General features: G+C 35.4%; 3 protein-coding genes across 6 annotated transcripts in view; 1 reads left to right on the top strand and 2 right to left on the bottom strand.

The window, feature by feature from the left end:
* Nucleotides 1-2,434, bottom strand: part of LOC104816922 (COBRA-like protein 10) — a 2,859-nt gene extending 425 nt beyond the window's left edge. Inside the window, exons 1-3 of the mRNA XM_010545954.1 lie at nt 1,639-2,434; nt 1,075-1,556; nt 7-964 (exon numbers count right to left, since the gene is read on the bottom strand). Of these exons, the coding sequence (XP_010544256.1) occupies nt 11-964; nt 1,075-1,556; nt 1,639-2,242 (2,040 nt within the window). The 5' untranslated portion in view covers nt 2,243-2,434 and the 3' untranslated portion in view covers nt 7-10. The remainder of the gene's footprint in view (nt 1-6; nt 965-1,074; nt 1,557-1,638) is intronic.
* A 3,644-nt stretch (nt 2,435-6,078) lies between these two features.
* Nucleotides 6,079-11,078, top strand: LOC104816920 (endochitinase-like). Of its 3 annotated transcripts, XM_010545951.1 has the most exons (6): nt 6,079-6,321; nt 7,202-7,324; nt 7,986-8,108; nt 9,871-10,224; nt 10,314-10,470; nt 10,582-11,078. In XM_010545951.1, the coding sequence occupies exons 1-6, from the start codon at nt 6,114-6,116 to the stop codon at nt 10,976-10,978; spliced, it is 1,362 nt and encodes a 453-aa protein (XP_010544253.1). In that variant the 5' UTR covers nt 6,079-6,113; the 3' UTR covers nt 10,979-11,078. The 3 variants fall into 3 exon arrangements, with proteins under 3 accessions (XP_010544253.1, XP_010544254.1, XP_010544255.1); XM_010545952.1 differs by lacking the exon at nt 7,986-8,108; XM_010545953.1 differs by lacking the exons at nt 7,202-7,324; nt 7,986-8,108 and having other exon boundaries at nt 6,079-6,300.
* A 455-nt stretch (nt 11,079-11,533) lies between these two features.
* LOC104816919 (ubiquitin carboxyl-terminal hydrolase 14) lies at nt 11,534-19,567 on the bottom strand. Of its 2 annotated transcripts, none has more exons than XM_010545949.1 (20): nt 19,314-19,567; nt 18,892-19,063; nt 18,654-18,766; nt 18,177-18,513; nt 17,387-17,481; nt 16,571-16,704; nt 16,422-16,478; nt 16,186-16,263; nt 15,873-15,927; nt 15,732-15,755; nt 14,997-15,077; nt 14,633-14,831; nt 14,477-14,534; nt 14,280-14,402; nt 14,062-14,150; nt 13,886-13,975; nt 12,865-13,077; nt 12,644-12,756; nt 12,423-12,552; nt 11,534-12,001 (listed from the first exon to the last, which is right to left on the bottom strand). In XM_010545949.1, the coding sequence occupies exons 1-20, from the start codon at nt 19,407-19,409 to the stop codon at nt 11,823-11,825; spliced, it is 2,436 nt and encodes an 811-aa protein (XP_010544251.1). In that variant the 5' UTR covers nt 19,410-19,567; the 3' UTR covers nt 11,534-11,822. The 2 variants fall into 2 exon arrangements, with proteins under 2 accessions (XP_010544251.1, XP_010544252.1); XM_010545950.1 differs by having other exon boundaries at nt 12,865-13,035; nt 19,314-19,566.
* Between the last annotated feature and the right edge of the window lie 4,025 nt (nt 19,568-23,592).

Genomic DNA, 23,592 nt, shown 5'->3' with positions numbered 1-23,592 from the left:
CTCTTCCTCGTCAGCACAGCAAACTGTCCATCATAAGTGCCAAAGCCGAGACCGCTGCAAAAACGAGGGACGTTAAGATGCTGATTCGGTGCTTGTTGCCCGCGTTTTTCTTCGGGAAATGTTTCGGGAGCGCGCATTCTTCTCCGTTGAAGAATATTCTGGTTGGAAATCCGTCTCCTCCCGGGATATTTAGACCGTTAATATCTTTCTTGGTGAAGGAGATAACCGATTGTTGCTTACCGGGCACGCGTGGATCTTTGGTCGGATTCGTCCCGTTTACCTCGCCCACGAGATAGTTCAAACCCGGAAGGCCTTGGAAGAGAATGGTTCGGTTGTTGGGTGAGAGACGTGTGCCATTGAAGGAGTAGACATTTTCGTACCCTTCACCGGACTTTCCCATCTCAATGGCTGCGAACCAATCTTCGAATGTCACTTCTTTCCAGTTAAATATCGTCATTCTCGCTGTCCAACCGTTTCTATAATCGGTATTCACATGCCAATTTATGCTAACTCCACAGTTATCAGGGCAAGGGAGCTTCTTCGGAATAGGCATGTGCTTTTGTTTGGCCCACACCTTTGCTTTTAATGTACGGTTATCGAAAGGCACGAGGAGCGTATCGGGTGGGAGGAGCATAGGGCTTGCATTCGCGTTACATGTGTCGGTATCGATGTCATTGCAGCCACAAGCACAAGTGTTGCAAGGGATAGCAGAGTCGTTGTAGAAAGCGGAGAACGAGACACAACATCGCGATGTTTGAGCTTTAGGTCTAGTTATGTTGCAAACTACTTGCCAACTTGCCATGGCGTAAGTCGTGGCTTGAAGGCCGCCTGGGTCAGGGAACGGTGTCGGGTCCACACGAACGGGCGGTCCACATTTGTATTGCGGATTGAGAACACCGTCGATCTTCCAATGTTGTGGTGGGTATAAAGCTGTTCTATTCAAGTCAGGTGGAATCTTGAAGACCTTAAATCGACAAAAAGAAACGAAAACTCTTATCAAACTGCAATGTTCAACCACTTCATTATATCCCTAAATCCAAGTGATTGGCCATTAAACCAACTTCTCGGGATTACCTGCAACTGGAAGATAGATCGAGCTTTTGAAGGATCCATAGTAGGTGGCAATAGAGTTCCATTCTTGCAACAAAAGGGTAACTTTCCGGTCACGTTGTCGTCCTTCCTCTCGGGTGGCAAATCTGAAATGCTAGGCCTTTTCTGACAATTCGCGACTTGTGAGAAATCCATGTCCCCGTAGTATTGTCCGGCTTTGCTGTATATACATTCAGAAGCATCTTTCTTGTGCGTATAAGCGCCTCTCATTGAGTAAATGAACTCACCTCGCATCCATTCCCACGTTAAATTCCAATGATCCAACCTCCCTAATGGGCTATTGTTATCAATCGTCACTTGGGCTAAGTAGTTGTTACCATATGCCTGAAGTACGTCGTATACCATATTCAGATCCCCGTATCTTCTAGGTGCGAATTTCGTCTTTGGTGGTGGTGGTTTAGCCTTTAATTTAGGGTTCTTCTTGCAGCAAACATGCATATTTCCTCCTGTACAAGAACCAACGTTATTCCTCGACAATCATAACAAAGTTAAAATGTTACGAAACGAGAGAAGATCGGTGATTTCAACCTCGTCTCTTTGCAGCAGGGCATTGCCAACCGTCATTTGTGAGCTTGATGTTACTAGGCATTGGTGTGATACTCGGTTTCACCCCGAAAAGAGTCCCTACGATCTCGATATTTGCCGATATCTGATTGTAATCTCCGGCCGTTTCAATGGATGTCTTCAAATCCGTGTTGCTCGATCCAATGAACGTCGTTCCTTTGCTTGCATCCAAGGGAAAATCCCCGTCAAAAGGCGAGGCACCGTTTGCTGAAACGATGAGTTCCTTGTGACGAAAGCCGATGAACATTTGCCAACCCTTGACCTCCTCAGTCCCGACGTTAATGATCATCGCGTTCGCCCTAAACGCCCAAGATTGCGCGGTAATGTTCTTGACGTGAGGGTATTCCTTTTCTCGCCCGCTGAAGGTATAACTCATGTATATCCCATTGCACTTCGCCATCTCGGGAGGCGGATCCGAGCTCTCTTCCTCGCTCGGGGTCCCGTAATCTTGACCATTGCAGAAATTATCCCACAGAATAACCTGTACAATGATCAACAAAGTGAATGAATAGCTGAAATACCGGTCCCAAGGTATCTTCATGCCGGTTTTAGCTTTGGTAGTCTTCATTATGTTTTCTCACCACCCTGGATTTCTTGAACCACAAGGCAGCAAGAAAACTTCGCCACAAACCCTAGAATAGGATCTAAGACAGGAGGAGTTGGGGATTTCAGAAAGCGAAACCCTCTCTTAGTTTCGAAGAAAAATGCTTATAAAAGAAAAAAGAAAATGGACGAAGATGAATAAAACGGTGTCTTTCCTCTTTTTCTCAGCCTCTAGCTTTTCGTGGTTACCGAAGAGAGATGTTATAGAATGTAGAATTTCTATTTTTAGTAAAGAAATTTATATAGTTACCAAAAACTCGCCGATTTTTGTTATTACAGGTAAATCTGTTATAATATTGTTTACAATGCCAATTTTGTTAACAGAGATGCTTGAATGACCTACCGTTTGAATCCTCAAATATATTAATTTAAATACATTAATTAACGTAGCTAAGAGATGTGATTCTTATTTCCAAATTCTGAAAAACGAAACAGGTTTTAAAACTTTATCCGACCAACAAATGAGTTAAATGTTTTCTTGTTACCCAAGAAAGTGAATCTTCCTAAAAAAAAATTTCTACCCATTCATTATCTCCTATTGCTATTTCTGTATATTTCTCGATTCATCTTTTAAATCTCTGGTTCAGAATATTTTTTTTTAATTCCCTAGAATTCCACGAGGAAACCGACTGAATCAAATATTTTTTTCCGTACCGTTGCGGCCAAATCTAACGAAAACGGACCAAAACCAAAACAACAAGCTAAAATTGATTATTTCTTCAAATAGAGGGAACCTTTGTTTAAAAAAAATGAACAAAAACCAAACCAAAGAGTAAACTGCTTCATATATTAGGTCATGTAATCAACTTAGACAAGCTTGAAATTTACTATAACTGAAATCAAATGGATGAAATGTAAAAAAGTGGATGAGAGAAAGATGAAAAAACTCGATTTTCAATGAGTGTAGTATCCTTGGTCTCGAAACCAATATCAATCTCGATCCCGAACCAAATCCGCCAACCAAACGAAGCGAGAACAAGTTTTGCAAACTTAAGCCAATGAATAAAAACTCAAGCACACTTTCTGAGGTTTCCAAAGTTATTGTGAATTTTAGTGTGTGAGAGAATTTTGGTCGTGTAAAATGATGTAAAAATGAGCTAGAATGAAGAAGAAGAGAAGTGGCGAAGAATGATGACGAAGAAGAAATGGGACTAAGTCCCTTGTTTATTCCCTTACATTCTAATGACAATTTTTACATAATATATAGACAAAAATGTACAATATTCTAAACTAATAAAATCAAAGTCAACGGCTGGAAAATCTTAAATAAGGAAAGAAGAGATTATATGCATTATATATGGTAAGTAGAGCCTTGATTGATCTTGATTTAGCTTGTAATCCTCTTGGCTGATTTAATGGAATTTGTGATCATCAAGTGACACTTGATTTAGGACCAAACGGTCATAATAGAATCTTCTAGCACTGCAGACTTTTTCCATGTCTTTTGGAAGTAGTTTCATTTATGTCATCTCCTCTCGAACTTGCAACATTGGATTCTCTAAACCATAGATTTCATTCTTCATAGATTCAACACTATGTTCTTATAGAAGCAAGAGCTTCAACGGTTTTTCTAATGGACTTCCCACACTGTCATTGCTCAAGTCTAACCCTCTCTTCGACTCAGAAACTTACTTTGCTCAAAACTTCTTCTTGCATCAGAAGCTTCACCTGTTTTCTTGGCTCTTTTCCTTCTTTTTCCTGAAAGAATTGACAAAGATCTTTACTTCAGGAACTTTAGTTGTAGATGAAGAACATGGTTCATACAAAGACCTAAACTTTATGAACAGTTAAGAGTGGTTGGATTACTCACAATATGAAACCGACGTAGAAGAGAAAACAAATAATATAACGGGACAAAGATCATCAGAAAAGATTCTTCAAATGCACCTTTCATGCTATAACTTCATTAATACAAGCAAACAAGTACAGGAAAAAGATTGCCCTCACGAGAAAAATTGATAAAATGTTGATATTGGAGATGGATCACAATATACATTGAATTATTGAAAAAAATGAGTGATCACGACTATATAGAAAAATAAAATATGGAAATAAAATAAGACAAATATAAAAAAAAATGTAATTATTTTATTGTTACATTTTTTTCTTATATTATAATGAAAATAACTCATATATTTATAGAAAAATTAATAAATATAGTAAAAAAAGAAATATAAATATAACGGAAACAAATATGATATACAATATTTAACATAATATTATGTTCATTATTATTTTCAATAATATCTCAAAATCCATATTTTTTTCAATCACATATTTATTTTCCTATTTCAACAGTGTATAGTAGGAAAAATAAATTGTGACTAAGAGAACATGCAAAACATTCTCTTATTTCAGGTTCAAATCTATGCGTGAGGAGGGGTATTCACCTGGACTTTTCCAGTTATGTGGAAGATGTAATTGGGCCAAGGGCCTTATGAACTTCCGGATTAAAAAAAAACAAATTGTGACTAACTTTGTACATACTTCATATTCTTCATTCGTTAATACAAAACCTCAACGGTATAAAATCCGAATTGAACCGAAGATTGCGTACATAATTTCGGTTCAAAACTGGTTTAAGGTTGTTAAATCAGTAAGCTTCTTCTTCTTCAAAATATCTTTACAAATACTCCAAGAATAAAGGACATTCCTATCTTTATTCAGGTGAAATGTTCGAACGGAAGAACATTGAGTCCATAAGGCTAGGACGTGAGTAGAACTACTACGTTGTCAATCCGAACATGTAAATCTCGTGTGTTGCTTGATTACGATATCGATTTGTTCATCGGAAAGCTCAAACTCGACGGAAAACTTACGGCTGTATCATTTAACCAAAATAAAAACTTTGGGTTATATGGCTACAACATTTGCATTAGTTGTTGGATGATCAATCACATCTATGGACAACCAAAATAATATCATGTTGGAAGAATTTATTTCTCACTAATAATTTTTGGACCGGCTCAGCACTCTGGCCCAAGACAAAACAGAGCCATAAGTGCACGCACACGATAAAAACGTTCAGATAAATGTGTGGGGAAGCATGTAATATATTGCCTTCACTCATCAATTATTAGAGTTTCAATACGGGGTTGCTTGATTCTTGTTTTGGTTTTAGTTATATTATGACTAAATTGAAAATTTTCTTGAACGTTAGACCAATATATATGAAGAATAAGGAAAATCGTATTTATAAAGGGATGAGTTATCTATTTCAAAGACTAAAAGTATGAGATTTCAAATAAAATTGATGGGTGAAATTAACAAAAAAAATAAATGACAACAAGTAGAAATTCTCGCAATTTGGAGATCGAAGGATAGTAACATTTAAGCTTTTCCTCGGAGTGGTTGGAGGATAGGAACGAAGAAAAAACAATGAAGTAAATGTGATTTTACTGCTCATTGTGGATCCTACACTTAGTTTGAGGACTTCACTACAATGCCATGTATAATTTGTTATCCCAAATTAATACATAAATTTTAAAATTTTAAAAAGAGTACACAAACGTTTTTTTAATACCTACTTAAACCTTCGAATCTTAAAAAAAAATATAAAAAAATACATGGAATTTTATAGACTTTTAAAAACCCACGTGTCAAACAAAAATCGACTTCAAATATCGTGTAGTTTTCTAGGAGTATTTTATAAAATTCGTGATTTAATTGGGAGTTAATTATTTTTATAAATCTTTTAAAGTTTTTCTATTTACATATGATTTTCCCTAACTTGAATAATTTGCTCATTTAAAGATTGCCGGGCAGCAATATATATACACCCCTCGATCACATGCAAAAAAAATCCAACCAAAAAGACAAAAGCAAAAAAAACAAACATGAAGCCTCTTGCTGTAATATTAGTAGCACTCTCATCATCCGTTATGGTGTGGTCTGGGTCAGCCGAAAACTGCGGCTGGCAATACGGAGGAGCATTGTGTCGAAACGGCCAATGCTGCAGCCAATGGGGATGGTGCGGCACTTCAGACGATTACTGTGGAAATGGTTGCCAGAGCCAATGCCACGGTCCTCTTCCTCCCTCGCCAGGTGACCTGCGATCCTCGCATATATGTTTAGACTTTTGCTTTATATATTCTTGATAGAAAACTTAGATCGGTTCATCATTTTTTTGCTCAAAAAAGACCGGACATATTTTTGGAAAAGAGAATGCATTACAAAATATGATGATTGTTATTTAACAATCCAATGTATACAATAATCAGAACTCATCTCTACTGTTACCGTTGCCCATGGAGATAAAAAAAATTATTGGATTTTTCTACAATACATTTAGTAACAGATTAGCATAATATCCACTAATTAAGAGGTAACAAAATTATTTCAAGATTCTGGATTCGATTTCATTAGTGGGGAGAAGCAAACGCAATTAATTGCATGACTAAAGACTGATTTCGGATCCTGAAAAATTAAAGTAGACTGAAGACTCAGTGAAACTCCTAATTATAAAAAATATACCAAAATCTGCAATAATTCTTACGGCCAACATCACTTGCTCTTAAAAAGCAAAATTAGTACCCGTTATTGAATAAAGCATTACCTAATATAAATTCAAAACACATAAATGTAACTTGACAAAACTGCTCCTCATTCTGCCTCAATTTTAGCCACTTCTTCGACATTTCTCCTTCTTCTTCTGCATAAATTTCATTTTGGTTCGAGTTCTTAAGTCACACAATCAACAAAAATGATAGAAACTGTTAAGGTGTTCATTTGGTTGAATCAATTTGATTCTGCTACTCATTCTTGATCATACATGAAGCTTGGTGGACGTCACTACATGCGTATAATTTGAATCATGCATGATTCATTTCAATTATAAAAAAAAAAAGTAAAAAAATGAGTTTTTTTTTTCTTCTAGAAATATTAGTCGTATCTCATCATCTGTTTGTGGTAAATTTTTCTTCAGCCAAACAATGTGGATGGCAAAACGGGGGAGCATTGTGCCCAGACGGCCAATGCTGCAGCCAATGGGGATGGTGTGGCGCTTCGGACGATTACTGTGGGAAAGGATGTCAGAGTCAATGCGACGGTATTTAAATTTAGCAAATTTTCCCTTAACACAGCCGCCATAAAAAATACAAATGAAAATTTAACGTGACACCACGTAAACTATCACATAGAATTAAATAAATAATAACAATAATAATATAAACATATTTTACGCATACGTGATATATGCAACATGATGCATGTACACATACGTATATACATATACATATATAGATATACATACATATACATATATGTATGTACATATATATCTCTGTATATATATATATATATATGTATATCTATGTATATATATCTATAGATAGTAGCGGACAAAAAAATTAATTGGGGTATGTGGATATTGTAATGTATATATAACCTAAGAAAAAAATGTGATGAAAAAGTAAATTATAGAAGACTTTTTTTAAATCACGGGGGCATGTGATCCGACTGTTTATAAAGTGAGTCTGCCCATGTATATAGATATTTATATCCATATACATATATATGTATGTATGTGTATATATATATATATGTATGTGTATATGTATGTAAATTTGTATATGTATGTGTGTATATATATATATATGACTTAGTATAAATACAGAGTTTGTCGACAAGGAAAAAATACATGATTTTTTGTCGATATTCTCTAAATATAAGTAAAAAAAATGAAGTCCTTATGATAAATCTGTCTTCAGCCAAAAAATGTGGATGGCAAAACGGGGGGAAATTGTGTCCAAACGGCCAATGTTGCAGCCAATGGGGATGGTGCGGCAATTCAGACGATTACTGTGGACAGGGTTGCCAGAGCCAATGCCACGGTACTTAATCACACACACACACACATATATATATATATATATATATATGTATTTTGTAAAAATTTTGCAAAATATGTGCCCCTCGACGCACGTCCTAAAAAATGGAGACAGACAATACCACGTAAGCTACCACATAAAATTAGATAAAAAAGATAGTAAATAATAAAAATAACAATATAATAATAATAACGATAATAAAAGAAAAATATAAACGTATCTTACACATGATATATACATATATATATATACATACCAGAACCGTTCCAACCATTTTCGGGACCCTATACAAAAAAAATATTTATTTTAATTTTAAATTTTAATTTTAATTTAAAAAAATTAAATATAATGTTTATAAATATTATTAAAATGTTAATAACAATCATTGTGATAATAGTAATATTATTAGAAATAATAAATAATCATATTATATAATTAAAAGATATAAAAAATTATATTTTAAAGATTTATCATTTTTAAAAATAAATATTTAACATGAATGATATGATATAAAAAAAATAATTTTTTTAATAATTGGAGTTAAAAGATCAATATTATTCTAGGATAATATATATTTTATTTTAGATTTATAAAAAAAATTATAATTATAAACTATATTAATTAATAAATTTAATGATATTAATATAAATAAATTGTGAATTTCATATATGGTGATTACATATAACTCAAAATATTTATTAATTGATTATTACGACAAATGATTTCGAAAAAATGATCTTAATTTTATATTAAATACTATAAATTTATAAAAAAAAAAATATTTTTTAATGGGCTCATTTGAAAAAGTGTAAAAAAAATATTTTTAAGTGAATTAAACAAAACTTAAAAAATTTGTTTTTTTAATTTTTTTTAATAAATAGTACTGTTAAATTATAAATATAATAATTTTAAAAAAAATGTGGGCCTCACCCTAATTATGGGTCCTGTACAAATGTTCCAGTTGTACATGCTCTAAGACGGCCCTGATACATACTAGGGATGGGCACAAGTGTGAACACATACTTAAAAACTTAAAAAGGTATTTGGATTTGTATCCATAAGATTTGGGTATCTTATTTTAAGATTTATATTCAGGATTTATAGTTTACAAGTATCCAGAATAATGTTTAGGTATTTTGCGGATATTGGATACGGATTATTTTTTAAAAAATAACAATATTTATGTATAAAATTTTTAAAAAAATAAAGATATATCTATAAATATGGATGGATTACGGTAAAAGTATAAAATAGAGAGAGATAATAAGAGAAATAATAATAAATTTAATTTTTGGGAGATAATATTGAGAAATGTGAAATTATTTAGCTAAATAATTATATTTTGAAAATATTATATAGATATAGGATATAATTATCTATTATAAAACTAGTCGAGTATTTGCGGATATCCGTTTTTAAAAATTCTATTATCTGAATTTAGATTTGGATTCATGGGTATTCGAATATTCGAATTTAAATTTAGATTTGGATAGCTTTGAGTTCTCTAAAATCGAATATCTACGGGACGGGTATCGACGAATACCCGATTTTAGAGTATTTGTGTTCACCCTTAATACATACAAATATACATATATATATATATACACATATACATACATATATATATGTATACACATATATATACATATATACCTATGTATATAATGTGAATAATGATTCATTTTAATAAAAAGTATAAGAAAAATGAAGTTTTTTTCTTCCGGAGGTATTAATAATATCTCATAATTGATAAATTTGCCTTCAGTTGAACAATGTGGGTGGCAAAACGGGGGAACATTGTGTCCAAATGGCAAATGCTGCAGCCAATGGGGATGGTGCGGAATCTCGAACGCTCATTGCGGGGAAGGATGCCAGAGCCAGTGTCACATCGCTTCTCCTCGATCTCCACCGCCAGTTTCTAAACTGATATCAAGATCGCTGTTCGAACAAATGCTTCCTCACAGGAACAATCCCGCTTGTTCAGCTAGAGGGTTCTACACTTACGACGCTTTTCTCAAGGCCGCCAGTTCGTTCCCAGGCTTTGGCACCACTGGCGATGAAGCCACCCGCAAGAGGGAGATCGTCGCCTTCTTTGGTCAGACCTCCCATGAGACTAACGGTATATTTGTAACTTCTACAGTAGTTAAATTTCAAATGTTTACCTTATAACTATGAATGAGAATGAAAAAATGTATAACGGGATAACAGGAGAAGAGCCAACCGCGCCAGATGAACCATACGCGTGGGGATACTGCATCAAGGAAGAGGTCGAGCCATGGTCCGACTACTGCGAACCCGGTAGCAGCCGGTGGCAATGTGTTCCTGGCAAACGCTACTTCGGCAGGGGTCCCTTTCAACTCAGCTGGTTCCACCACTTCTCTACTTACACACAAATATATACACATATCAAGAGATGATGCCCTTTTCTTGTTTTTATGTTCTTTGCTTATACTTTTGACTGCATGTTGACGTAAAGGAACCACAACTACGGACCATGCGGAGAAGCCCTAGGCTTGGACTTGCTCGGAAACCCCGACCATGTGGCCAACGACAGTGTCATTTCCTTCAAAACGGCCCTATGGTTTTGGATGACGCCACAAGCCCAGAAACCCTCATGCCACGAAGTTATAACCAGCAAGTGGGTGCCATCAAAAAATGACGTCAGAGCGGGAAGACTTGCTGGCTATGGAGCCATCACCAACATCATCAATGGAGGGCTCGAGTGCGGGATCCATGAGGATGCTCGAGCCAGGAGCCGCATCGGCTTCTACAAGAGGTACTGTGATATTCTTGGGGTGACTCCTGGCGACAATCTTGATTGCGACAACCAGTTGCCTTTCGGGTTTGGTCCGTCGTTGGACGCTACTGTCTGAGCGACAAAGTATTCTCTTAACGTACGGGCCGCATATATGTATCCTACCTCAACAAATTAATGAATAAAATCGTACTGTTATGGTATGGAGAGTTTATATATATGAATGGGGCGTACACATTAATATTTTTCGTCTTTAGTTTAGAATTATTTATTCTATAAGGAATTACATATCGTAGGGCTGCTAACAAAAGAATATTATTGGCTAGAATACTGCATCAAAATTGATATTTTTTTCCTTAGAAATAGATGATAATCTGTGATATAAGAGCTGTTTATCAGCCATAGAGAATGCTCGAGTCCGCTAACTCCATCAGAGGCTATGCCCTCGGCAGTACAATGGTACCATTCGAGGATCTCAAAGTCAATAATGCATGTTTGAGACACATCTAATTCAAACAAAGCTGTGATCTTTCAAGGCTACACATACAATGGCGCCTTCTACCCTGTGAGAATTTTGTTTGCGGAACAAAATCACATATACCATAGTGTAATAAGAAAATCTCGGATTAAAAAAAAAAGAAAAACAAGAGATACTGTGTGATGTCAGAAGAGATGATGAAGCAAATGAGCTTTGAATTTCAAAGGATTTAAAACTTTGGAAAGAGCAGAGCAATTCAACAAAATGGGTCCTTAAAAAAGGCAGCTTGAGGACCAATTCACAAGTACACTGATCACTTAGGGTTTCACTTTGGAGTCACTAAGCTGCAAAAAACACCACGCAAAGTCCAATAAAAGCCCTAAACCCTGATTTCTAATAAAGACTCATTTAGACTGTCTGCTTCTATGCTTCAGATTTTGAGTTCACTCACCTTCATTTTTGTACCTTTTGAGGCCCTTTTTTTTCAATCTTGAAGCCTCTGGAAGAAGTAGAGATAGCCCATGTCTTTCGGAGGATTGGTCGAGATACCGACTTTGTTATCGTTGAAAATAACCCATCGTTTGTCTTTTAGTATGTGAGCAACGTAGTGTCCGCAATGAGTTGATGTTCCCATGTGGCTTATTATCCCGAATAGCCTGTATTCTGCGTTGTGAGAAACCGTATGTGTTAGATATGTCGCAAAGAATAAAAGAATAACATCATACGAGATTAATGCCAAAATATGGCAATAAAGATTCATCCTGTTATAAAAAAAAAAAAATCATCCTAATGCACCACGTACAGAGGAAAAGGGAGTGAAAAGGTGCAATCTTTGCTATATGTAACATGTTATTCATAATCCATATGCATATTTAGCATGCACTTCAGACCGAAAAACAAGAATGCTTAATTACATTTACATCTCACGATTATTTTCACTATCCGGTGAAAATTCAAGTCGTAAACATGCTAATTCATGTTCCTATAGAATCATTCTAAGCAAAGAGGAAACTGTGCATAAAAGAAGGCAATGTCTTTCAAAAAAGAGAAAACAAGATAACGAAGTGGAGTTTAAGAAACTAACTTCCTCCTCCATCAGGTAATGCACTATCAGTGGGAGTAGGTGCAGTGTTGTTTGATGTAACGTCCATATCAGAAACAGAAGCATTTGGATTGTTGAATATCCAATCTGTTGCTCTCTCGACATCGCCTCCCTGATAACATTCCAGAAGCAAGTAAATTTCAAGACAAACGAAAAAAGAAGACAGCAAAAAACCCAAAACCAAAAGGGTCATGCAAATATACCGAAGCCTTCAGTGCCTTTTGAGCAACCTCTTCCGAGAACCCAAATGAGACTAAGGTAGCAACTTTTGACTCATCAACGGCAGACGTGCCTTGGGAGATGGGAGCATCTATATCTGAAACAAAAGAAACGCGTGTCCATTAGAAACTGGTATCGTAACTTGCTCAACTACATATGAGAAGTCCAGCTACTGACTGTCGGCTGCTATTCCCATTTTAAATACCTGGATCATCCATGTGAGAAAGTAACCAGTTCATTGCCTCCTCGACCCCTACATTTGAAGTATTTATGGCAGCTTTCTCGCATTGAAGGTGGTTAAATCCCATCGAGACAAGCTGTGCAACTATCTCCTCGTTTGCCACAGGCTTCACTGATGCCATCTCTTCTTCAGGAACTGTGCAGCAGAAATGAGTAACTCCATTGACAATAGACTTGACTATCAATGTCATATGCAAGAAAGAGGAGAGCAGGAAAACAAGAAAGAACAAAAATTAAAAACATCCAGTAGCTTAGGGAAGATACCATAATCAACAAGTATAAATCACATGGAGACACAAAAACAAAACAAAGTCATATCCAAGAAAATAGGCATGTATTTAGGAAGCTCAATAATGGCCTATGTATAAGGTATATTATGCACTTTGACCATATTGATCGCTGTAAAATGGATTCTTTCATGGGGAGTGTATACTTGTGGGTTTCGTCGAGACAAAGGAATTCCACTTGCCACCACAATGTACTTGTGTGTTTATAATGGGCACAAACAAAACAAACAGAATTTAAATTGGCACCACAGTGAAGTGGTTCCAAGGATCATCCAATAATTTCAGTACCCACAGCTACAAAAATATGTTTCGGTTTTCATATTTTAGGGTAGTGAGTTCAAAACAATATCACCAGACAAAGCACCAGGTAATATGGCATTTCAACAATGTATAATCAAAGGAACTCCAAGTTCTGTCATACGTTCACAGTAAATGCTTTCTCAGACAAGGAGATTATTGAAATAAGTATGTCAATTTAACTGAACTTGGGCTCCGAATAGATTAATCAAAACACAGTCCTGGGAGGTACCGAATAAAATCCCAAGTGCTAATTCCACAGCAGATTCAAAAAAGGTTATAGACTAGTATCATGAAAATGCACAAGGTCATGCATATCATTAGTTAACAAAATCATCCGGCTTCCAAAAGAACTATATCCAACACCATACTCGAAAATAAACTAGAGAAGTAACAGCATACCATCATCTGGTAACAGTTCTTCTCCAGGTTGAAGCCCCTTGCTTCGCATGTGACTGATATCAATGATATCAGGAACATCAATATAGACATCTGGTGCAGAAAATCAGGAAATAGAAATATTAGTATTATACAGGAGTATAAAAAGAGAAGCGATGGTAGGAATTTCAGAAAGAGACCGAGTTTCTTTGGGACCCAGCCTTCCTCCATAACAAACTTTCGCATATGCAAGACCAAATAATCAGGGAAAGATGTAAAGCCAGTGGTCCTGCATAAAAACGAAACAAAAAGTTTAACCCCCAAAGATATTAGTCTTAGTCCACAGTCATTGGGTCTTTATTGAACGTATATTTCCTGCAGTGTAGAAAAAGATTGACTCAGGGAAGAAGGAGTGTACTTGATAGCTGTTGTCTTGGTCTTCAAGGAAGTGCTATAAAATTCATGAATCTCTTCTGGTGATGAGAAAGTGGCTAGACAAGCTTCCAAAGGTACTCGTGGACGTACAACTTCCTCGCTCGACCTGTTGGCTATAAGTATCTCAAAAGATATCCAGATAAAACGTTAGATGCATGAAGTTTCAGACTCTATACTTACATATCATTCCCCTCTAATCCTTTTGCTGCTTTCCGATTTTTGAAGGCTTCTAGTTCGTCTGGATACACAAACAACAGCCAAGAAGCAGAAAAAGTAATCAGAAAACAAGCAAAGAATAAAAGAATATGAATAAAGGAAGCAACATACTGAATATACCTTTATTAGTTGCCTCATGCAGGGGAATAGTCAGAGAGAGAATGTAGTCATGCCTCCTATTATATAAGACCTTTCCAGAGGGGCAAAGGATTCTGTCTTCTACTCCAAACTTAAAACTTCTTGAAGGATCTAATTCAGGAATGACGTTGTTGGCACGCTCAACCTGGTCGAGCAAATGTAGGAAAAACTCGAGAGCGTCCTACAAGACAGAATGGTGCTAGTTAAAATTATCTCCAAGAATGAGTTTGAGATACTTCATGACTTGGGCTTGTTGAAACACACTTAGGTAACAGTTGACTGAAGAACGCACACTCTCAAACACAACATACACAGAATTCTGAAGAAGAAAATTTCTGAAGCTAACCTGTTGTCTCATTGAAGAGAATTCAGGATGGCTAGCAGCAATAACTGATTTGAACATTTGAGGAGGTATGCCTTCCTGTTTCTATTATTGACCAAAGAGAGAAATATGGGAAGTATTCAGAAGTTAACAGAACAACTTTCGAAGTTTTTGCCAAGAAAAGAAACCGAAAAACCATGTATTCAAGAAACAAGAATCTAACTCTTAACGAACAGGATTATGTGGTTTTGCATTTTTCTGGCACTCACACGATTCAGTGCTGTTTCCCACAATAGTCAAATAATGACAGGTAACACAATATTCCAGCACGTGTTCTTTTGTAATTCTAATATTAATCAAAGGGGAAAAGATGCAAAGAGAACAAATCAACAGAACAATATTTGTAACTTTTACTAAGAGAAAAACAGGAAACATATATGGTGAACAAAGATCATAATTCAAGTTCAGGCACAGTGATGTCTAAACTTTTGAAGAGCACAAGATCAAGCGGCTGAAAACATGCGCATTTATTTTTCTGTCTACTTTCTATACAAGTTTTTCATAAAAGTAATGGTTCTGGGAACATAGAATTACTGAAAATGAGAAAAAAATGATAGAAAGCAAAAACATATTACTAGCACCAAAAGATTGATATGCTTATCAAACTCGTGCTCACTCAGCAGACATGTTTAACAGCTGCATGGGTAAGTTAATAACACGTGTTGATTAAAGATTGTTAGAATTCTATAAGAAACTTACAGCATCTCCAGTTGCAGCATCCTTCTACAAATATAAATGAATTAAAACTCATTAAGCCAAAAGGAAAACGTAATTCAAAAATATATGTGTATATATATATATAACACGGAAATGAAACTTCTCTTGTTGAAGTGCACATACCTCTTGTGCTGGAATAGAGTACTTTCCGGATAGTAAACCGTATCCCAGCTTTGTTCTGCCACAAAGAAAAGGGACATCAGGAATGAACATTCAGAACTACAGGCGCACTTTGTCACCTCGTGGCAAAGGCATGAAAAAATCATAGGAAATCTGTAAATAGTGTGTGAAAAACACTAAGTACAGTCATATACCAAATTCAATGATAATGCCACGCTCCTTCGTAATTATTATATCAAAAGCTTAATCCCATGATAGCAGAAAATCCATAGTACAAAACACTGTAACAGGTGTTGCTGTTTTGATCGAAACTCACAATTGCATATTAAGATCCACAGTTGGATCAGCAGGCGCCTTCTCAAACGCCTCTTTTAAGCTCTGGTCTGAAAAGTATCTGCATCAATTTCATGTCCACACACAAGAACAAAACCAGAAGCAACTTATTATTGAGGATTCCAATAACGGAGCAGATTACTTTTTTGGGTTATGTACAAGTAAAGATGAAACATGGATGACACATCTACTATTAGCACATTTATCAGAAATACTGACCTTGAATTGAACGAACAGGTAGAGAAGACAACTTGCATTGTAGCTGCCAAATAGCAGCTGAAAAGAAAAAGGAAAGTGCATATAATATCTCGACAAGAAAAAAATTCTCAGGAATTTTGTTCAACAAAGACTCTTTTGTCAAAGAGTACCTGTTTCCAAGATTGACAAGTCCAGTATAGCCAGGACCAAAAACTGGCTCCAAATCCTTTCCACTCTCTTGTATACGGTTCCAATCAAAATTGGTATTCTGATCAAGCTCTCTCTCCGCTGTTGTCATTTCTGTCTATGGCCATTAATACAAACGTCCACTGAGACTTCAATCATTGAATTGACCCATCTTTTGTCAAAATTGAATGTTTCTTCTATCTACTAAAAGATGATGAGAAGATATAAACAGGTAAAGAAATAGCAAGAGTCCAATGAACCCTTATGCTTAGAGAATAGAATCTAAGATTAGTCAGATAAGGTCCTCTAAATAGAGATCTATGCAATGGGTGATTGGAGAGAAAAGGGCAGCACTGGTTTAGCTTATACATTCAAATGCTTTTACTTTTGCAATGCAGTATATGGACATTTAAAATTTTGAATTTGATTAAGGGTCAGAATCTTCTAAAATGTCCTTAAATTACTTTCACCAATACAGCAGCTAATTCCTATTAATTGAAATTACAGAATAGTATGCAGTACCATGGATATGAAGCTACTTGCTCCAGGCAAAGGAAACATTTAGCATCTCATACATATACCATATATCTACAAGATATTACTAATATCCTGATAATTTGATATACCAAACCCCAAGGCCAAATTTTCGAATTTCGCAAACAAATGGCCAATTTAATTAACAAAACATTACCAACTAGCACAGTGATAAATTACCAAAGACGTGTTCAATCCATAAATCTTCTGCAAAACATAGACTGAGCTTCATCAGTGAGACTAGAAGATAATCATGCAGAACTAACCTTCTGCATTGACGAAAAATCAATCCCAAAAAAGGCCAGATGTTGCGCTAGAAGCGGGTCCAACACGCTTTCATCTTCTGGATAGGAAAAAACATCTGAGCTGCCAAAAGATTTGCCATTGTAAGTGCTGAAGAAATCAGAATCTCCACTACTAAGAACAGGACCATCTACACAACTTATGAACAACTAGATGCAGGATACCTTCCTCACCAGCATGAAGAGAGAAACTACTAGCATCACCCATGCCCTACTGTGCCTACTGTGGAGTACAAGAAAGTAGTCCAACTTTTTTCTCAGCAAGGATTCAGAATTGGCATTGTTACATGGTGTTTGGTTAATAATTTACAAGTGCAAAGCTCTGAAAGTTCCAGGGGAAAGCATTTTTCACCAGTGATCCTAAAGGAACCAGTCAACAATTCTAAACCATCAGTCCTACAGTTCTTCTCTCCAATATAATCTAGAAGCTTTAATCCACACAAATTTGTTTACAAAGTGAACAACCATTCCAAATTCCTTGTCATGCATCTGCACTAGAATTAATTAGAAAATGATGGCAAACTATTTTGCATACTATATCTTACATAACACAAAAAAAAACTAATCCTCACTATTCACCTTTAACTTGCATAGGATATGATAATGATGCTGAAAATGAACTCAGGGTATCCACAAAGATTGTTAAATCAGGTAATTCCATCAAGCAATGTTCAATTTTTTACTTGAAGCTAAACCAAACGAATTCCTCATACAACAGTCTGGAAGAACCTTTTAGGAAATAAGACAGCGTTACCTGCTGCTTCTAAGTCAGCTGTGATTGTTCCAAGCTTTACAGCAAGTGGGTACCCTGTCTCTTTGTAATGATCAATAGCATGGTTGTTTCCACCACTTCCATCCCAGTTTCTCCTTCCGCAAAGAATCATTCCATCGGTAAGATTAAGCCAGAGGTTGTCCCTCTTGTCACATTTAGCACATTTCCAACCAGAGGGAGGAATAACAACACCATTGTTGACCTGCTGCAGTTTTAATGTGTATTCGCTAACTTGCTTTTTGTCAGCTGTCCAAGCTGCAAGTTGCTCTTTCCGTTCAGCACCTTCAGAGCGCAATACAGTGTCAACGGCCAATCTCACCTGCAGTACAAAATGCAACCAGCTAAATACATGCAATAAGTTCTCATAAGCTAAATCGTACTCAAAACATGGGTTCTTGTAAAATCACAGCATATGGCAGGAACCCATGTTAGTGTAAAATCACAGTAGATGGCACATACCTTCTCTGGTAGTTCAACCGATGGAAATGGGAGTGACACAAAATCAGGAAGTACAACTATGCTGTAAGAATCCTCATACTCAGGCTCACCACTGTCAAAACCTCCTTCAACTCCTGCAAGCACAAGCACATAGTTTAACAGATGTTGACGATAAGAATTCTGAGATATCATACGAAATCTATCCAGGCACCCTTGTGCGAGATCTAAATACATTCAGCTTCATAATCGTCATATATACCTATGGCCAGTAAAGTCGGTTTCTTCAAAGGCCGATCCTCAGAGACCAACTTTGGAGTCTGCTTTATATGCAGGTACACGGGATTACCCGTCTTCTCATAGTTCCAAGTAACGCAATCCCTCCCAAAAGCAAGAAAGCTGTTCATGTCTACAAACAACCCTCCTTCAGATCTCTGAAAATCATCACAGCATCATCACAATCAGATTATGCCATTTCCATTGAACCAAAAAGTCAAAATCAAAACCCAACAAAAGAACACTCGGAAGAAACGAAAATTCCCAAGGGAACCCTACGGCACAACACAGTGAAGCAACGCGGAACCAACCACTTAAAACTTCCCGACCGCTTGGAGAACTACCTAGGCATCCGAACCAGAAAACAATCTGTATATTCCATAAGCGAGCGAGCGAGAGAGAGTTTACCGGAGTATCGAAGGTGACGCAACACTCGTGCTTGTAGATGCGATTAGTGGGTTCGGGGATCCGAACCCGAGACAAATTGGATCGGAGGAGCTCCATGGACGGCGAGAACGCGGCGGCGAAGTTCCCCTCCTAGAGAGCGAGAGAGAGAGAGAAAGGGTTTTGCGAAATTGCTCCGTGAATTCGAGAAATGTAACGTCGTCGCTCCTCTTTCTCCTTATATTCTTTTCCTTTGGTTTGCGGTTTCCCTGTTCTCTTTTCGCTTTTTCAGCCTTCACTTCACTTATGTTTTCATTCAAATGTGTCGATTTCAACACACAATTTCGCAAGGAAAAAACATTTATTGTATTTTTAATAAGCATTCAAAATTGTACCATAAAAACTATTCCAAGGGATTTTTATTTTCTCTAATTTTCAAATTTTAAAGAATTCATTTTAATGCTTACAATAATTAATTTGAACTTAATTGTATCTTAGATTAATTAAATTCATTTTACACCGCTGCAATCTTATCCACAAATCTCAAAACTCAAAGAATTCATGAATTTCATTTCACTCATTCACTATGCAAATCATATTTCCTTCAGTCCAATAAATAAATTTCAGAACCTTATCTTATAATACCATTTATAATTTACTATCTGGGCTTTTTAACTTGTCAAATGTTCAAGAGTTTCCACCACAGAGTGAGTAAATCTTTGGTTACGTGAAGTAAATCTTTGGGATTGCCGAATTAATTCTATTTTTTTTTTTTTTAGTTTGGATCGGTACAAATCTTTTTTTTAAACCAATTCGAAATACTTCCGACTAGCTTTTGCGATGTTGATCGTTGTCAAGGCGTTTGGTAACCGCTTGATCGATCGTTGTTGATAGCGATTACAGGTGGTTGTGATTCAGGTAAATTCTTATTATTTTTATACGACAGCCTTTACCGTATTGACGATTAGGTCTCCGATTTCGATGGTGACGAGAAGATATGAATCGTAGGTGCAGTCAAGGTCCGACACTAAAAACTGATTAAAATCGATTTTAAACTAATAAAAATACTCCGATATAAATTAGATTTTTTATTTTTTTATTGTGGATTTTCTATCTTACTAAGTGGTGGACGATATATTAGATATCGGTTTTTTTTAAAATCAACTAACTTAAACTATATATTATTAGTATCTATCTGTGAGTAATTTTACCTCATTCATACTCTATATTTTAATATGGTTTCTCAATTTTTTTTATTCATTTACAAAGGATTATTTTTTATATTAAAAAATAGCTATACACATTTTTAGAGAGGTGTCTTAGGTGAGTAACATAATATATATAGAATGTCCATTAAATGAAACCATAATAACCCAATAAAAATTAACAAAGCCCAGGCCCATTAGCCCGAAGCCTTCAGAGTCCCTTTGAGCTATGAAACAATAGCTACAAGCCTACAACCATCCATTCTATTGAGGGACCCGCAAAATTTTCTCCATAATTATTACCATTTTTCCGATTTTTCCTCTCAAAAAGTGTATTCATTTAATTTCTTCTGAATTTAACTAATTATCTAATTTTTTCCTTCTATGCTTTAAATTTTATCAAAGGTTATCCTCTCAATTTTGAATATCTAGAATAAAAGACTAATAACATCTGGTTGTATTTCAAACTCAGAATTTTAAAATAGATTAGGTTGAACAATATTCCCATAAAAAATCTAGTGACAGAGAAATTAAAATGATTAATTATGATATTTTTGGTATATTAGTATCATTTTATAGGAAATTATTGATTATACTCGTATATATAATACAACAACAAAAGAAAATTATATTAGATAATTCATTTATTAACAGAAAAATTTAAATAAAGTCGATTTCTCTTGTCCAAAATCTGTAGGCTCGGAACAATGCATATGTAAGGGACATATGAAACGTAGATTTTAATGAAAGTAAGGTCCCCATAATATTCCTTAGTCCCTCGTAAAAACTTTAGAAATATTATATACGATTGAGATCGTGGATTGAGGTTTTTGCATTTTTTTTAAATGGAATTAAAGTCGTTGGCCGCAATATTGATTGTTATATAGGTCATTACTTTAATTTATTTAAAAAAGTATATTTTTATTTGACAAAAAATATGGAAAACTTCATCTATTCATTAATTTATTATTATTATTGCAAGCTCAAACACTTAATTGTTACAATTTTTAAATAAAAAAATTTCCCCATACATTTTATTTTATACTTTTATTATATGTTATAATAGATTACGAAATATGTTTTTTTCCGTTTAAATATAAAATCTCTTTTTTTGTATCATCCATACGAAGAAACAAGATGGCTTCTGTTAATGCAAGGAAATAGTATCAAGCGAAGATTCAATATCTAGAAGATCTCAAGTAAAAAGAAACATGTCAATGTAAGGAATGACTTGCAAGAGAAAATGAAACATGCCATTGAAGAAAAATGGAAAGATCAAGCAAAAGGAATAAACTTCAAGAAAATGGAAAAGAAGATATTGAGAAAAATATTGGAAATAAGAAGAGGAGTTACACATAAATACATGGGAGCTACAGAAAGGCATCCCAGCAGAACAGAAAAAGAGAGCAAAGAGCAAACGAGCTGGAGAATCATAGGTATTGGAAACACGGCTGAGTGATACTTGAGAGAGAGTGAAGTGCACCTGAGAGAGAGCCTTCAAAAACAGGCGAACCGCTCAAAGGGCCTATACGAGTCTAGGGTTACACGGGGTGTGCGAGACACACATAGTGTATGGACTGATAGAATTCATGTTGTAAGGAGGAACAAACTCAGGGGGAGTTGTGTTCTTGGGATGGATTAGGTTCGAACAAAAAAAAAGAGTTGTAATTCATATTCTTTACAAATGAATAGAGTCAGTTATGAAGTTTTTGAAAGCAATATCGTGTGAGTTTTACTTTTTCACCTTCATTTAACAATAATAAAAAAAGATGGCTTGAAATGCTCTTTGATGTAGGGTTTATTTCATGGGTAAAATCCCTAAAAAACCTCCAACTTGCAAAAATATATACAAATAAACCTTCAACTTGAAAAACTGTCATTCAATCCCCGAACTTGTAACTTGTCACTGAATAAAACCTCGAACTTGCAAATTATTGTTCTAATAAACCTTTGACCGGTTTGACCACAATTTCAAACGATCGGAAATCCACGTATTGACGGATTGCTGATGTCATTTTTTAAATTAAAATTGATAACGTGTATAAGGTGATATCAGCAATCCGTTAATACGTAGATTTCTGATCGCCTGAAATTGTGGTCAAATCGGTCAAAGGTTTATTAGAGCAATAATTTGCAAGTTCAATGTTTTATTCAGTGACAAGTTACAAGTTCGGTGATTGAATGATAGTTTTTTAAGTTGAAGGTTTATTTGTACATATTTTTGCAAGTTGAAGGTTTTTTAGGGGGTTTACCCTTATTTCATATAGTTTTGTGATTCATATTTGATGCAAATATCATTGGAAAAATTCGTAAATGTTACAAGAAATCAATAGATAATTATGTATACATGTTATTTGATCGATGGAATTTTTCCGATTTGTATTTATACATCGAATGCAAAAAGCTAAGGGATGCAAATGCAAGAAGAGGAATGTCGGAAGCATGAAAAAGAAAGAACCTTGTGGGCCACCACTATCTATCTTCCACTAACATTATTCCAAATATATAAACAAATCAAAATCCTTAGTTTTTTTTTCTTTTCTTTTTTTTTTAAAATCAAAATATGCAGATCCACTCATCCCCTCGCCCGTTCATGGAATCTAATTATTCTCTTTTAAACAGCTGAAAAAAAAAAAGCCCTTTCAAAGTTGTATTTTTTTTTTCTTATATTTAGTTTGAGTATTTTGTTTGTGGGTAAAACCCCTAAAAAAACTCTAACTTGCAAAAATATATACAAATAAATCTTCAACTTGAAAAACTATTATTCAGTCCCCGAACTTGTAACTTGTCACTGAATAAAACCTTGAACTTGCAAATTATTGCTCTAATAAACCTTTGACCGGTTTGACCACAATTTCAGGCGATCTAAACCTTTGACCGGTTTGACCACAATTTCAGGCGATCAGAAATCTACGTATTAACGGATTACTGATATCACCTTATACACGTTATCAATTTTAATTTAAAAAATGACATCAGCAATCCGTCAATACGTGGATTTCCGATCGTTTGAAATTGTGGTCAAACCGGTCAAAGGTTTATTAGAACAATAATTTGCAAGTTCGATGTTTTATTCAGTGACAAGTTACAAGTTCGGG

Source organism: Tarenaya hassleriana, unplaced genomic scaffold (assembly GCF_000463585.1).
Source record: "Tarenaya hassleriana unplaced genomic scaffold, ASM46358v1 Cleome26, whole genome shotgun sequence".
Lineage (NCBI taxonomy): Eukaryota > Viridiplantae > Streptophyta > Magnoliopsida > Brassicales > Cleomaceae > Tarenaya > Tarenaya hassleriana.
Note: the sequence above shows the minus strand (reverse complement) of the source record. Positions and strands in the feature narration are given on the sequence as shown.

Coding starts and splice junctions, on each gene's coding strand:
- LOC104816920 (XM_010545951.1), top strand. CDS start 6,114: ATGAAGCCTCTTGCTGTAATATTAGTAGCACTCTCATCATCCGTTATG. Junction 6,322..7,201: donor TCCTCTTCCTCCCTCGCCAG/GTGACCTGCGAT, acceptor ATTTTTCTTCAG/CCAAACAATGTGGATGGCAA. Junction 10,225..10,313: donor GACCTCCCATGAGACTAACG/GTATATTTGTAA, acceptor ACGGGATAACAG/GAGAAGAGCCAACCGCGCCA.
- LOC104816919 (XM_010545949.1), bottom strand. CDS start 19,409: ATGGAGCTCCTCCGATCCAATTTGTCTCGGGTTCGGATCCCCGAACCC. Junction 18,767..18,891: donor ACCGACTTTACTGGCCATAG/GTATATATGACG, acceptor TTGTGCTTGCAG/GAGTTGAAGGAGGTTTTGAC. Junction 12,553..12,643: donor AAAAGGCACTGAAGGCTTCG/GTATATTTGCAT, acceptor GAATGTTATCAG/GGAGGCGATGTCGAGAGAGC.